This window comes from Convolutriloba macropyga, chromosome 1 (genome assembly GCF_964194025.1).
Source record: "Convolutriloba macropyga chromosome 1, txConMacr16.3, whole genome shotgun sequence".
In the NCBI taxonomy this organism is placed as follows: Eukaryota; Metazoa; Xenacoelomorpha; order Acoela; family Convolutidae; genus Convolutriloba; species Convolutriloba macropyga.
In genome coordinates this window covers 35899927-35917273 of record NC_134468.1, presented here as the reverse complement: position 1 = coordinate 35917273, position 17347 = coordinate 35899927, and the positions used below count along the sequence as shown (strand labels likewise).

Here is a 17347-nt window from a genome sequence, read left to right as displayed (position 1 = left end):
TGTCTTCCGTCCCAATACTGAGGTAGATGATTGGGACACACTTCTGATCACTTAGCGACCATGGTCTTTCGCCACACAAAACACCTGCCTCCGTGATGTTCTGGCATTTCAATTCCCATTGGAGCTTCATCTGACTATTGCGGATTTGACGATCCCGTTCCGTTTGCTCTGTTGGATCCTTGATGGCCATTTCGTATTTTGGCCCGACCAGCAGTCGTACATGTGTTAGCTCTGGTTGGAGCAGCTTGTCCAACGTTATTTTCTCCCTTGCAAGGATTGCTCATTTCACTTGGATGCGCCACTTCTCTCATCGTATTGGAGGGTTCGATGTAGCCCGTTTCCAAAACTGTTCAATTGAAAGTGGGGTCTTGCGTGATTCGCGAGCGTGATTCGCAAGAAATCGATTTATGCAGTTGGGTGTGTTTGCTGAACGATTTTACGATTTTAGTTGATGCAAAATTATTAGTGATTTTGCTGAGCGTTTCCACTACTAAATTTGTATTTAGTAGATTAAACTTTCTGAGCCTCACTTTTAAGTAGTATTCGCGTCGCAAATACAGCGTTGTCTTTTAGACTGGTATTTCGCTTAAGGAAATTAGAGTTATATCTGATATTTTGAATCGAGTGATCTGCGGAGCGAAATTCAAAATAAAAAGAGTCAACTGGAAACTGAATTTTGATTCAAGAGACTGAATAAATAGGAACAGCCGAATTTTGATCAGCAATTTGATCAGAACGTATCATAACTGAAAATGGAAATTTGCGGTAAAACTAAATGAGCAGACAGTATGAACAGACAACTAAATCACAATGTTAAGTAAACAAATTTTGCAGGCATGAACGAGGACGATCTGATCTTCAAATCAAGATTAAACAAAATGAAAATAAAAAGACTAAACTGAATTAAATTAAAGATTGCATGACATAAGGGGTTTTAGAACTTCAAATTACAATGACCATTGAATACTATATCACAGTTGCGGCGGAATTTGACGTTGCTTAATTCTAGTTGAAAAACGCGGCGCAATTGACAAGTTAAATTTATCAACTGGGTTTAAGCAGTAAAATGAGACGAATGAAAGTATTTACAGAAAGTTGAAAGTGGTAAAATTTGATCACAATTTTGATGACAAAGCATCAGAACTTAAAAAAAAGTTAAAGATTTGTTCATGACGTGATTAGACAATTCCTTCATAATTAAGGACTTGTGAGAACATCCTGTTAGCAATAAGGATGTTCAAATAAGGCAACAAAATTAGAACCAAACGTTGAACAAAATTGAACTGCACTTGGAATTAAGACTAATAACACGATATCTAGGAACGACCGTATGATAAGCAGCAAAAAATTATCAAATAGGAAATTTTTTCTACAACTATGTTTCGTTCACTGCCAAATCCGGTATAGCAATTTAATTTGAGGTCTGTGTTCGATTCCTTTCTAGTTTTGTCAGTTTTGTACCCAGGTTGATGCCCTAAATAAAAAACAACTTCAGACTATATCAGAACATCTAACATCGCACCGATCTGCGCCTAAAATCACTGAATCTGAGCCGCTGCAGAAACGCATCATAAAGACTGGACAGCTGAAAAAAAGTTGACTAGTGATCAATCCAGTCTGGGACCTTAAGCTGAGTTAATTTAGAATTATTTTAAAAACTCTTCTAGGAGACAATACATGCGGGACGAGTGGTAGCCACCAAAAAATTCTTTTAGAGATCCGTTGAACAGGGCGTTGAATTCCCAGCTGTAAAACAACTCATATCAGAAACTATCAAGCAAATTTATGAAGTCTCGGTGTAGTCTAGAGGTTCACAACTTGATAAAGAGACAGAAATATCTCCCCTCTCGTTTGGCGAGTTGAGAAGAATCAATTGATAAATATAACCTACTTTCAATGATTGACATATTATTTCAAATCTAATAATTATTTAAAGATCCAGAAAGATTGTGGCTAGCTTGTTCAGTTTCTGGAGATCTCCCCACATTTGGGCATAGAATTATGAATATTGGGCGGAGTCCCCCCTTACATTGAGCAACGTAATTTATAGTGAATTTAGTAGTCAAAGTTTAACAAATTAAGGCGCCATATTTTTACTGGAAACCTGGATATTCGCATCACGTAACCCCTAATCAAAAGATTTCAAAACAATGTCTTGTTTTGCCAATTTCATAACTGCAGCATAGGCCTTCTCCCATTTAGAGGACAATCTATCTGATAAGGGGACATAAATGAGATATCTTTCTCCTGGCATGCTCAAATATACTTATTTTTCCTCTCTTCAGCGCAACTTTCCAATATGTTTATCAGAGTTTTGTTTGAGCAACCTTACTTCAGTTTCAGTGATACGGATGTGGAAGGAAACAGTCTCTTGTGGGATCCAAACTTTCCTGACTATTAGATCAGTTTTCAGATCAAGATTACTCCATGTTCGCTCGTGACATTTTTGATACTTTGAGTATTGAGGCCACCCTTTTTGCCAATAAGAGATTGTTCAAAATTCTTGCCATATCCAGTTCCGTTTGCGGGATTTTTTTGCCTTAAAGGCTATTGCATTGAATCATTGGGTGAAAAACCTCAGTTGTGTTCAGATAAAATTACTGTTTTAGCTGTTCAAGTTTTAGCTGACATTGATCTCCTTCCATCCTCCATTAAAGTTGCCTCATGGCTGTGTGATTTGTGTGCTTCAGCGGGGATAATTTAACAATTAAACTAGACTTGCTGATTGTCTTTATCACAGAAAGAATTGATGAACTTTTATTTCTAATCGGCAAAAACGTGGAAAAGTCTAGAGCAGAGGATGGTACGATCAAGGATCATTCCAGTCTTGAACGGTCAGATCAAGGTGATTCGCATTTAGTAATTAGCTTGAACGCGAAAATTTTAAGGAACAATAATGCGTGATCAGTTTTGCCTTCGAATGCACAAAGGGAAGGAAATTTGTAAGATGAGATGAGCTTATGGTGGTCATTCAGGGACCGCAGAAAACTCAATAGAGGTCCTTTTGGTCTGAAACCTTCTGATACGATTTTCTGTCACACAACGGATGACAAGCAGGAATGATTCGAGCGCCTAAAAAAAGAGCAGAGCACGTCGGCCAGGAATCTCGAATTGCCTTTTTTTCACCAAACCTCCTGTTAACCTTTAGAAATCTTTGCTTACATGATAACTTTTTCTGTTGTAGTCCACGTTTGTAGTTGTGTAGTAATTTGGACTTGAATTGATGGCACCGAACTCTAAGTTGACACCCGGGGAACTCATTTCACTCCAACTCGAGGAGGCCATAGTAAAATAGTGTCTTTGACAATGAAATCTTTAAGCAGCAAAATCAATTTTGCGTTAATCTTTGCGTGTTAGTAAGGTTATACGCATCTTGCTGAATTTTACTGTTTATTAGCAGAATTTAGATTAGAATCAACAAAAATTGTAGATGTTGAGCAAGATGGCCATAATTTGGCTTAATTTGATAGCTCACAGTGAAGTACATATGAAGAAAATGTATTCAAATCATAGAAATTTGAGCTAAATTAAACGCATAACTTAAATCAGAACTTTTTTTATAGCTTATATAAAGTCTGGTTAACGCAAAGAAATCCGAAATAAGAGAAAGTCAATGTCAGTGGACAGTTTTTGTAAGCCCCAACCTCTCGTCGGATATCGGACATCAAATCACAGCATAACTCGTTAGTCTTCAAAGTAAAGCTAGCAGCAATTCCATTTTTGAATTTTTTAAGCAGGTGTGACCGTACTTAACCGCTCGTCTCACCGCCACTATACATTTTCTGCCTCTTAAGAAGCGAATAATTAATAGATTCAGCGTTTTCAAAACTACAGAATTTATTATGTATGACTTTTTGGTATCGTTGGTATACGTCTGGCAACATTAATTTTTGTTCCCGGACTGCACTAAATTATTTTTTCAGCGCTGAATCATGATAACTTTTGTTCTGAATTTTGGACTACCAAGTATCATGATCATGTCAAAAATTAGGCTGATCAGAGTAAAAAATCAGGACAACCTAGTTTCTCTGAAATTGTTCTGAACTACATGACAAAATCAGACTGTGGAATTACTGATCAGAACAAAATTTCAGCCTGAAAAAAAAAATCTCAGAAAAAAATTTCAGCATGAAAATACTCTGAATTTACTCTGAGAATAACGAAAGAACAATAAAAAATAGTCATTTCAATAAAAAATAGTCATTTCAGTCCAATTCAAGTTCTCTGGTACTGGCATTGGGGAAAGAATATCCTGTTGAGAGTCACCCCTCCTTCCCCCCACCCATAAAATAGCCCCCCCCCCCTCAAGTATCCGTATCCGTATCCGTTGGGGGACCCGTGGGGTGGGGGGGGGGGAGGAGGGGCTGACTCTCAACAGGATGTTCTTTCCGCATTTCAGAACTCCGTGCCTCCTGGTGAATCATCTCGTCCTGAATATTCTTTCATCGCCTCCGTGAACTGACGATGTGGCACACCCGCTCCACATCTGGGAAGAGGAAGAACACTTCAACGATGTGGTGCCTCCGTGAACTGACCATATGGCACACCCGCTCCACATCTGGGAAGAGGAAAAACACTTCAAGGATGTGGTGCCTCCGTGAACTGACCATATGGCACACTCGCTCCACATCTGAGAAGAAGGATCGAAAGATTTCGAAGTCTGAAACAAAACAAAAAAGAGCCAACACTAGAGTACAATAATAATAATAATAATAATAATAATAATAATAATAATAATAATAATAATAATAATAATAATAATAATAATAATAATAATAATAATAATAATAATAATAATAATAATAATAATAATGAAAAAAGTTTCTTGTTAAAAATTGAGAACTCCGATTTCACGCTTTTGCCTCCAAGTCTTGGGTCATAGTTCTAAAAGTTCGTCCTGGAACTCATATCTCTGGATTTGAATAAATCAAATGTTCGAGGGATTTTGGGTCTTTCCCCATTAACGTCTCCCCCCACCCCACCCCCACGAAAATCTGGTATCGGGAATCAAAACCTGTTGAACATTAATAAATGTAGTTTATTTAATCGCACAGACATGAAGATGGACTTATTTTAAGCTATTATAAAAGCTATTATGTAAGATATGAATCGAATTGTGAGCATTTATGAAATTTTGCACTCTTTTTGAAAAAGACGTTGTTATAAGATCAACAACCTACATCTGCCTAACAAAAACGAAATTGTATCATTCACAAATTATTATTTTTGTAGATGAGAAATGTTTGGAAAGTGTAATGCAGATGTTTTGAAATGTTTTATACAAAAGTTTTATACAAATGTTTTGAAAAAGATTTGTACATAGTACCCTTTCCGATAAAAAGGTAATGATCTATGCTCTCTAGAAAGCTTTATACAAGTCATGTAGCCTCGCAACCATATAAAACAGGTTTAAAATCAGTTAAACATTGTTATTGTTCCTACTCCTCTTGAGGAGTAGGAACTATATACACAAATGGTTTTTTTGTTCAGACAAATTTGGCCGATTGATATATTCATCGTAGAGAGTTGAGACTGGTATCATGAGCTTAATTTTGGTATGCTTAAACCCATTTTTTAACAGCAGCAGGCTTTACTTCGGCGTGAGAGCAATCGAGATCACTCCAAATGATGAACGAAAGCGTGAAAGTCACTTGAAAAGTCAAAGAATGTTCTAAAAGAAAAGCGCAAAATGGCTAAGCAAAAAATTGCATAAAAAGACACACCTTTACAATAATTGCTATGAACTTCGTTCAAGAGCAATTAAAAAACTTACCAATATTAGATCGCCATGGTCGAGGCGAGGCCACTTCATTCCTTACGAGACCGGGAACAATCATTTCGGGGCCCTGAAAAATATGGAAAAGGCAGAAACCATCATAAAAATACAAACCCAGGTGTAGTTGTGCGACCTTAGACTGCTCTGATCAGACTGATTGTAATGCACTAAATACGAGCAATTTTGCGTCGCACGAAAGTCGCACAAAACTTTATGGTCGCAAGACAGTCTGATCAGAGGGAATTGGCCGCACGATGGTCTGATCACAGGACAACGTCTGGGCGATGGTCCGATAAGAGCAGTCTAGGGTACATACATACATACATACATACATACATACATACATACATACATACATACATACATACATACATACATACATACATACATACATACATACATACATACATACATACATACATACATACATACATACATACATACATACATACATACATACATACATACGTGCAAGGTCAAAGTTCCAATTTAAATCTTTCATTTGCAGGACAAGGGTTTCTCAAACGCTCACTTGCGTTGCGACTTTATGGCACTCTTACTATAACATCGCAAACAAGCGTTTAAAAAACTCAATGCAAATCAACTGCAGAGTGCTGATCTATGCACGTTTCAAATTCGTTAGCGTTGCAACTTTTTGGGACTAACTATAATCGTTCAAAAAACTGTTTTTAAAACGATTAATTTTAAACTATGATCAAAGTTCTCATCTCTGCTTGCTTGATTTGAAATTGAACTTTTTATGATGGCAGAAATGTAAGTAAATTTTTGATTGAGCTGATTAAAAATACTTCCCACCAAATCCACTTTTCAATTTGTTTGGCTTTCATTATTATATCCACAGCCTTTAATTTGTATTTTAGCCGGCTGAAATAATATTCAGTCAAAAGAGGCAGCTTAAAAAATGAATTTATGGGCGGCGAGATATGTGAAATGGCTCAGTTAAAGCAAGCTTTATCTCAAATTTAACCCAATTATATCACCACCATGCAATATATTATGTAAGGTTATGTAACTAAATTCGTATCTGCAACTGAAATACGTTTTAAGGAACGGACCAATAGGACCAATAGGACCCCCCCATATCAAATCAACAATACAACTCACAGGTTGATTGATCTGTTGCGAAAAACTGCGATGAACCTCTGGTGGCAAGTTTTCGTCGTTGTTGGTGTTGGTCCACGATCGATTTACAATTTGAACTTGGCGAGATGATGATGCCATAACTTCGACTATATTTAGCTATCGAGCTATTTTTGAAAACACTTCAATCTGAAAAAACATTGTTCATATTATTTGTTTCGGAACATATATGCATCTATGCTATGTATAGGTGAGATCTGACACGCCTGACAGAGATCCGACATTGTGTGACAAACAAACTATTTTCCCTCCCGTACTTTAGAACTTTTCCTTCTTTCCCTGACTTTTCCCCCATTAGAGTGCCAGTAATTGCATTTGTCTTTGTCTTCACACCCCAACCCAATAAGGGTGTACCAGTGCAAAAATTCGGGTTCAGAGGAGGGTGTCACAAATCCAGCACTCCCCCCCCGTCTGACAAGTAAAAATTGTCTGACAAGTATCCAAGATGAGGTGCAATCGAATTCAGTTCTGACCAGACCAGGTTACAGACAGTGGTTAAAGCGCGATCCAGCAAAAAAAATCTGGCATCTAATTTACTGTCTGAACAGCTTTGTCAAATATTCTGTCAGTCTGATAGAGCAATACCTATTGTGTGGATAGTATGACTAGGGCCCAATTCAGAGTTTGGACAGCTGATCAGAAGCTTTTCTGGAATCCAACACACCCCCCCCCCCGTGTCACAATCCAACCCCCCCCCCCCGTGTCACAAATACAACCCACCCCAACCCCCCTCCCCCCCCCCCCCCGTGTCACAAATTCAACCCACCCCAACCCCCCTCCCCCCCACTTCTCTCCCCTCCCATCCATCTTGATTTCTACTCAAAACGAGCCGTTTCGATTTCCCTATCTGTGGACACCATCGCCGTGTTCGCCTTTCACAGAAACACCACTTCCTTGAAGTGCTTTTCCTTTTCCCTATCTGTGGACGCCATCGCCATCATCGCCGTTCACGGAGGCACCACTGCCTTGAACTCCTTTTCCATTTCCCAAATTGAGGACAACAACGCCGTTTCCATGGTTCACATTTTGCGAGTTTCAAAAATGAAATAAACGGCTATGAAAGTGGGGAAAAAAGCCGTTTATTTCATTTTTGAAACCCCCCCCCCCTGTATAATCGCTCCCCCCCCCCTCTCTCTCTCTGTTTAATCGCTCTTCCATTCCAGGCGGGCGTCTGCGTTGTGGTTGAAAACGTTTCTATCGTTATTCTGGTAACGTGTCCCAACAGGTTGTGACTCAGTTTTCATGCAATTTCATCATGGTCAAATTTTTTTGCCACAATCGAAAATTTCAATTTAGCATGAATTTGGTCTGATCATGGTAAAAATCAAGTTCTATTCTGTCAAGTACAAAATCATGATTTAAAAAGTTTTTCTGAATTTGTCCTGCTCATAAAAACCTATAAATGGGCTGCAAATCTACTGATTCAGAACTGAATTTCTTAGTTAGTATGGGAATGTAAGGATTCAGCGCTGAATTGTCCTGGGACTAGGGTCCGGGTTTATCAAGCAGCCGTCCAGACTTAGTTATCAAAAAGTTTGATGGCGTTCTTTTGACAGGTAGAATTTTGGGGCTAGGTCAGTAGATCGAAAGAAATTAAACCGAAAGCGATAACTTGCGGCAGTAAGTTGAAAGCATTATTCAATAATGTATTTAAGTGGGTCATTATATTAAAAAAAAATATTTTGTGGTTTTGATAGATTCGTATAAAGTCCCGCGGGCAGCTGAGTCATAGCCACAGCCCGCGAGGGATGGCCAAACTAGCTTAATTCATGTTTAAATGTTAGTAAATATCGTCTGCAATAACATTTGTCAATTGGAATATACGCGGTTTCTGTTTACCTTCTATCCAGTCCCAAATTTCATAGAAATTATCACTTTCGATCTACTGTCCTTTCTGTTTAATGCCCGGTCCCCTAGAATTTTACGTGGTAACACACCGCGTAAAATTGTCTCATCAAATAACGCAAAGATCTGAGAAAAAAGAGTTGATAGCTGCTGGCAATTAAAATGCAAGTGCTTCGTTAGTTTATATTAGATGAGATTTCGTTCTTGGTATACTTTTACATGAAATCATAGCGTCCCAATTTTTCTGTTAAATGTCATGTCTTCTTTCTCTTTCTGTTCAGAAGCAGAACCCGTCCCATGTACTGGAATATAAGTCTACATCAGTATTGATGAAGTCTAAATGCATGTATATTATGCTTTTTCAGTACGGGGCAAATTTTAAAACAGTGTCTCAAGAGTATTGTGGGTAATGGCAAGGAGTAGCGAGGAAAATCTGCAAGTTGATTGTCAAAATAAATTTTTCGTTAAAAAATGAACATTGCATAATTTTGTGGCCTGCCACAATTTTGTGATTAAATTCTAGCCACATTTCCTTGGTCGTCATTGAAAATGATTACGGAAAAGTATGCCGACGTAATACGTAAAAAGAGTGCCGAAACAAAAAAAGGATTCCAACAGAGTCGAAAAGAAAATTTATTTCAAGAGTGCCAGAAATTTCGATTTTCAAAATCTCCATAAGTTCGCACCACGTTCCGCAGTGGCTTTTGAGACTTCTCTATGATTTGAGCGACAATCTAGCTGTGTTTTGATCTGTTTTCATTTTTCTGACAGCTACCCAAAAAATTGGGAGGATTCCACCTGATGTTCCATCCCTCACACGCTATGATAGTTGCCAAAGATTCTGCCCTGTTAAACAAACTCCACTTTTTTTATAGTAATGTGTCCATCAAGCCAGGTTTCTTTGAAATAACCTAAAAAACCAGGGTATAATCCGATCAACAAAAGTGTCCTTCTCTCCTTTTTTGTTCGTTGGTAGTTTATCCAATCCAAGTCAATTGGAATATAGGGCAAAGAAAACAATCTACGAGCAAATTTTCATAAACATGGTTTGTATTTGTAACTTCCTGCCATATGAAGTTTTTACAGGAAGTGTATATGAAGGTTATTTGTTAATTTTTGATTAATAAAGCCTGACCAAAGTGAACATGACAGCCGCATAAAATTTAATCTATAAAATCTTCAGACACAGCTTGTATCAACACTTTTTCATAACCGCACAAAATTTTTCTAGGACTGATTGCTTTTTTTGCAATTACGTGCAAAACCTAAAGGTAATTCGTTGTGTCCTTATTCTTCAACAAAGTAAAAACTAAGGGAATTTGTTGTCTGCTTAACTCGACAAATATAGCATAAGTTTGCTTGAAAGGTACAGGTGCAGTTCGAAAAGTACCGTCACTGAGAACTGTTCCCCATTCTGTCAAGTTTTTGATAACAAACCTGGTAGAATAAAAAAACAATATCGAACAATTCACTTTTCGCCAACCAAATGGTTTCCGGTTGTTGTTTTTCTGAATAAACTGGTGGAAGTAATATCCGAAACTCGATAAGAATATGAAGGTAGTTGACTTTTATGGCGCTGAAATAAAGTTTGGAGTATATGGTCAAAGCTTGAATGTTCATAAGTTTCTGCAACACTTTTGGTAAGGTCTTTCTTAACCGATTTAATGAGAATTTCGCCAAATTTTAAAGATTGCTATCGAAAATCCTAATGAAATAACCAAAGCTTTTTCAACGCTCCTAAAAAATTTTGTGAGTTTGAAGTAAATCTTGTTGTAAAATCAATCAGGGCAGAGTGGCCAGAGAAACCAAAGTCTCTAAAAACAAATATCACCATTTATATGACACGAAAATGAAAAAGATTTTAATTGCACCTCTTGAGATTCTCATGAGAAGAAACAACTGTCACTGATAAAAGAACTGCGAGATTTTACTGAACATCAAAATTTGTAAGTATAAACTCTTTTCACTTGCAATTATTACTTTGAAGAGTCACAAAACGGAATAAATCATAAAACGAAAATGAGTCAAAGAAGTCAGTCGCATGTGTTTTTTTTGTAAAACACATAAACGAACACAGCTTTTTTTGAAACAAGGAGAGATTTACATAAAGAAAGGAAAGATTTCAAAAAATTGAAGAAAGAAGACTTGATATGTGAGGGTTTGATTTTGAATAAAATATTAGTGCAACTAAAAGATGAAAATGTTTCCCTCAGGTATCAAAATTACTGGAATATAAGTTTACATCAGTGTTGATGAAGTCTAAATGCATGTATATTATGCTTTTTCAGTACGGGGCAAATTTTAAAACAGTGTCTCAAGAGTATTGTGGGTAGTGGCAAGGAGTAGCGAGGAAAATCTGCAAATTGATTGTCAAAATAAATTTTTTGTTAAAAAATGAACATTGCATAATTTTGTGGCCTGCCACAATTTTGTGATTAAATTCTAGCCACATTTCCCTGGTCGTTATTGAAAATGATTACCTAAAAGTATGCCGAGGTATTACGTTATACGTAAAAAGAGTGCCGAAACAAAAAAAAAGGATTCCAACAGAGTCGAAAAGAAAATTTCAAGAGTGCCAGAAATTTCTATTTTCAATAAATCTCCATAAGTTCGCACCACGTTCCGCAATGGTTTTTGAGACTTCTCTATAATTTGAGCAACAATCTAGCTGTGTTTTCATCTGTTTTCATTTTTCTGACAGCTACCCAAAAAGTTGGGAGGATTCCACCTGTTGTTCCATCCCTCACACGCCATGATAGTTGCCAAAGATTCTGCCCTGTTAAACAAACTCCACTTTTTTTATAGTAAAGTGTCCATCAAGCCGGGTTTCTTTGAAATAACCTAAAAAACCAGGGTATAATCGGATCAACGAAAGTGTCCTTCTCTCCTTTTTTATTCGTTGGTAGTTAATCCAAACCAAGTCAATTGGAATATAGGGCAAAGAAAGCAATTTTGCAAGCAAATTTTCATAAACATGGTTTGTACTTGTAACTTCCTGCCATATGAAGTTTTTACAGGAAGTGTATATGAGGGTATTTGTTAACTTTTGATTAATAATCCCTGGCTAAAGTGAATATGACAGCCGCATAAAATTAATCTTTAAAATCTTCAGACACAGCTTGTATCAACACTTTATCATAACCGCAAAAAATTTTTCTAGGACTGATTGCTTTTTCTGCAACTACGTGCAAAACATAACGGCAATTCGTCGTGTCCTTGTTCTCAAAGAAAGTGAAAACTGAGAGAATTTGTCGTCTGCTTAACTCACCAAATATAGCATAAGTTTGCTTGAAAGGTACAGTTGCAGTTCGAAAAGTACCGTCACTGAGAACTGTTCCCCATTCTGTCAAGTTTTTGATAACAAACCTCGTAGAAAAAAAACAGTATCGAACTATTCACTTTTCGCCAACCAAATGGTTTCCGGTTGTCGTTTTTTTGCATAAATTGGGGAAGTAATATCCGAAACTCGATAAGAAATTGAAGGTAGTTGACTTTTATGGCGCTGAAACAAAGTTTGGAGTATATGGTCAAAGCTTGAATGTTCATAAGTTTCTGCAACACTTTTGGTAAGGTCTTTCTTAACCGATTTAATGAGAATTTCGCCAAATTTTAAAGATTGCTATCGAAAATCCTAATGAAATAACCAAAGCTTTTTCAACGCTCCTAAAAAATTTTGTGAGTTTGAAGTAAATCTTGATGTAAAATCAATCAGGGCAGAGTGGCCAGAGAAACCAAAGTCTCTAAAAAACAAATATCACCATTTCTATGATTCAAAAATGAAAAAGATTTAATTGCACCTCTTGAGATTCTCATGAGAAGAAACAACTGTCACAGATAAAAGAACTGCGAGATTTTACTGAACATCAAAATTTGTAAGTATAAGCTCTTTTCACTTGCAATTATTACTTTGAACAGTCACAAAACGGAATAAATCATAAAGCGAAAATGAGTCAAAGAAGTCAGTCGCATGTGTTTTTTTTTGTAAAACACACAAACGAACACAGCTTTTTTTGAAACAAGGGCAGATTTACATAAAGAAAGGAAAGATTTCAAAAAATTGAAGAAAGAAGACTTGATAAGTGAGGGTTTGATTTTGAATAAAATATTAGTGCAACTAAATGATGAAAATGTTTCCATCCGGTATCAAAATTACAAAAAGATTGATAATCTAATTGACACAATAAACGAAAAAACAACAAAACAATTTCATGACACCAACAAAGTCCAACAAAATCAATAACAATGCATTTTTTTTATCCAGAGTTTAGACCAAGATCGACAAACACACTTATTTTCTCGGATAGAACATTCAAAAAGTTCAAACAAAGATCTGAGCCCAAGTACAGCTATACACTTTTATTCTTTGACAAAACTTCAAGTTCAAGACCTATCCAATATGGTAGAACAATACAGCGGTTATCACAAGCTTGAAAATTTTATTATGCATGTTGGACATAGCATAATTGATTCGGGAATAGCGGAAACAGCTAGTTTTTTAGAATATGCGTAGGAAATTATAACGAAACTGTCATCACTCGAAGTTGCCAAAACTCCACTAGTTGAAGATATTTTTTTGACGCAGCAACGAACACATAGATAATTATAATGAAGCGTTAGCAAATGCGGCACCGGAATTGATGGTGTTTTTAATATTGATGTTACTTTTTTGTAAATGACGTACAGGAAACCGAAGATGCCAGGAAGGAAGGAGCGCACCCAGAAGTCAGTCATGGTATACCTAAACTTGTAAGAAATGTTTGGAATTTTTACGTTTATCTTGGGCTTACAGTGTCGGAAGTGAAATAAAACCAAGAGGTATCAACCAAAACGTTGGAAAAATTTTTCATCATCATGATTAGTTTTTTTTTGTTCCATAAAAAAGAATTTTTACCTCCAACTCAATTTAATTTTGGCTGGTAGTTTGTTCAAAAATATAACAGTGCGACTTTTCTTCACACTTTTTAATTTTCAGTATGCTTATAGGAACAGAAAGTCTTACTAAAATTCATAAACAAACATTTGAAAAGTATTATTCTAAAAAACCTAATGTTTATTATTTAAAAAAACAGTTGATTTCTTCGTAAAGCTGTTAGATTTTTGTTCACTTGTACTTCTCATGCTGTCAAGGGACATTGAGTTGAACCCAGGGCCTCTGATAGAAAATTTGATTGTGTATTCCAGTTAATTAAAAAACAGAGGATCAGGCTATTTGCCATTATTTTTTATTAATAATTTTTCAAGCTTGAAAAACAGTTTGAAGAGTTTTCAATCTTTGCAAACAGCACCCATTGATACGTTTGTTGCTGTAATTGAAACCCGGTTGAACACTGATTGTAAGGTTGAAAACAATTTTTAAACAGCAGTCGAACTTTGAAATGAAGATAGATCAGACAAAACAAAGGCTTCAACGCCGGGGGAGGGGCAGGTATTTTTGTTTCGAACAAATCTACGGTCAGTTTTAAATCAGGAACTAAAATTGAGAGTTTTTTTTTGTATCAATTTAGGTTGAAATAAGTGACCTTTGAAGGAAAATTTACTTGTTAAAGTTCTTATTGTCCAAACAGACGTCTTGGGGAGTACCTTCTTAATATGTTGAATGCCGAACTATTGAGAGGATTCCACCTTTTGTTCCATCCCTCACACGATATGATAGTTGCCAAAGATTCTGCCCTGTTAAACAAACTCCACTTTTTTTATAGTAAAGTGTCCATCAAGCCAGGTTGCTTTGAAATAACCCAAAAAACCAGGGTATAATCCGATCAACAAAAGTGTCCTTCTCTCCTTTTTTTATTCGTTGGTAGTTTATCCAAACCAAGTCAATTGGAATATAGGGCAAAGAAAACAATCTACGAGCAAATTTTCATAAACATGGTTTGTATTTGTAACTTCCTGCCATATGAAGTTTTTACAGGAAGTGTATATGAAGGTTATTTGTTAATTTTTGATGAATAATGCCTGACTAAAGTGAACATGACAGCCGCATAAAATTTAATCTATAAAATCTTCAGACACAGCTTGAAAATTTTATTATGCATGTTGGACATAGCATAATTGATTCGGGAAATAGCGGTTTTGAAACAGCTAGTTTTTTAGAATCTGCGTAGGAATTTATAACGAAACTGTCATCTCTCGAAGTTGCCAAAACTCCACTAGTTGAAGATAATTTTTTTGTCGCAGCAACGAACACATAGATAATTATAATGAAGCGTTAGCAAATGCGGCACCGGAATTGATGGTGTTTTTAATATTGATGTTACTTTTTTGTAAATGACGTACAGGAAACCAAAGCTGCCAGCAAGGAAGGAGCGCACCCAGAAGTCAGTCATTGTATACCTAAACTTGTAAGAAATGTTTGGAATTTTTACGTTTATCTTGGGCTTATAGTGTCGGAAGTGAAATAAAACCAAGAGGTGTCAACCAAAACGTTGGAAAAATTTTTCATCATCATGATTAGTTTTTTTTGTTCCATAAAAAAGAATTTTTACCTCCAACTCATTTTAATTTTGGCTGGTAGTTTGTTCAAATATATAACAGTGCGACACTTTTTAATTTTCAGTATGATTATAGGAACAGAAAATCTTACTAAAATTCATAAACAAACATTTGAAAAGTATTATTCTAACAAACCTAATGTTTATTATTTAAAAAAACAGTTGATTCCTTCGTAAAGCTGTTAGATTTTTGTTCACTTGTACTTCTCATGCTGTCAAGGGACATTGAGTTGAACCCAGGGCCTCTGATAGAAAATTTGATTGTGTATTCCAGTTAATTAAAAAACAGAGGATCAGGCTATTTGCCATTATTTTTTATTAATAATTTTTCAAGCTTGAAAAACAGTTTGAAGAGTTTTCAATCTTTGCAAACAGCACCCATTGATACGTTTGTTGCTGTAATTGAAACCCGGTTGAACACTGATTGTAAGGTTGAAAACAATTTTTAAACAGCAGTCGAACTTTGAAATGAAGATAGCTCAGACAAAACAAAGGCTTCAACGCCGGGGGAGGGGCAGGTATTTTTGTTTCGAACAAATCTACGGTCAGTTTTAAATCAGGAACTAAAATTGAGAGTTTTTTTTTGTATCAATTTAGGTTGAAATAAGTGACCTTTGAAGGAAAATTTACTTGTCAAAGTTCTTATTGTCCAAACAGACGTCTTGGGGAGTACCTTCTTAATATGTTGAATGCCGAACTATTGAGAGGATTCCACCTTTTGTTCCATCCCTCACACGCTATGATAGTTGCCAAAGATTCTGCCCTGTTAAACAAACTCCACTTTTTTTATAGTAAAGTGTCCATCAAGCCAGGTTGCTTTGAAATAACCCAAAAAACCAGGGTATAATCCGATCAACAAAAGTGTCCTTCTCTCCTTTTTTATTCGTTGGTAGTTTATCCAAACCAAGTCAATTGGAATATAGGGCAAAAAAAACAATCTACGAGCAAATTTTCAAAAACATGGTTTGTATTTGTAACTTCCTGCCATATGAAGTTTTTACAGGAAGTGTATATGAAAGTTATTTGTTAATTTTTGATGAATAATGCCTGACTAAAGTGAACATGACAGCCGCATAAAATTTAATCTATAAAATCTTCAGACACAGCTTCTATCAACACTTTTTCATAACCACACAAAAGTTTTCTGGGACTGATTGCTTTTTCTGCAGTTACGTGGAAAACATAACGGCAATTCGTTGTGTCCTTGTTCTTCAAGAAAGTAAAAACTGAGGGAATTTGTCGTCTGCTTATCTTGCCAAATATAGCATAATTTTGCTTTAAAGGTACAGGTGCAGTTCGAAAAGTACCGTCACTGAGAACTGTTCCCCATTCTGTCAAGTGTTTGATAACAAACCTGGTAGAATAAAAAAACAATATCAAACAATTCACTTTTCGCCAACCAAATGGTTTCTGGTTGTTGTTTTTCTGAATAAACTGGTGGAAGTAATATCCGAAACTCGATAAGAAACTGAAGGTAGTTGACTTTTATGGCGCTGAAATAAAGTTTGGAGTATATGTTCAAAGCTTGAATGTTCATTAGTTTCTGCAACACTTTTGGAAAGGTCTTTCTTAACCGATTTAATGAGAATAACGCCAAATTTTAAAGATTGCTATCGACAATCTTAAATAAATAACGAAAGCTTTTTCAACGCTCCTAAAAATTTTTGTGAGTTTGAAGTAAATCTTGTTATAAAATCAATCAGGGCAGAGTGGCCAGAGAAACCAAAGTCTCGAAGCAACAAATATCACCATTTCTATGACACAAAAATGAAAAAGATTTAATTGCACCTCTTGAGATTCTCATGAGAAGAAACAACTGTCACAGATAAAAGAACTGCGAGATTTTACTGAACATCAAAATTTGTAAGTATAAGCTCTTTTCACTTGCATTTATTACTTTGAACAGTAACAAAACGGAATGAATCTTAAAACGAAAAAGAGTCAAAGAAGTCTGTCGCAAGCGTTTTTTTGTAAAACAAACAAACGAACAAAACTTTTTTTGAAACAGGGACAGATTTACATAAAGAAAGGAAAGATTCCAAAAAATTGAAGAAAGAAGACTTGATAAGTGAGG

At 36.0% G+C, this 17347-nt stretch overlaps 1 protein-coding gene across 3 annotated transcripts in view; it reads right to left on the bottom strand.

Annotated features, from left to right (window-relative positions):
- LOC142348536 (uncharacterized) overlaps positions 1 to 3688 on the bottom strand; it is a 46903-nt gene extending 43215 nt beyond the window's left edge. For 2 of the 3 annotated variants that reach the window (XM_075399913.1, XM_075399928.1), the window contains exon 1: positions 3163 to 3476. In XM_075399913.1, the coding sequence (XP_075256028.1) occupies positions 3163 to 3285 (123 nt within the window). In that variant the 5' untranslated portion in view covers positions 3286 to 3476. Of the gene's footprint in view, positions 1 to 3162; positions 3477 to 3584 lie in introns of those variants that run through there. The other variant, XM_075399919.1, reaches the window with a different exon arrangement.
- Positions 3689 to 17347: the final 13659 nt, after the last annotated feature.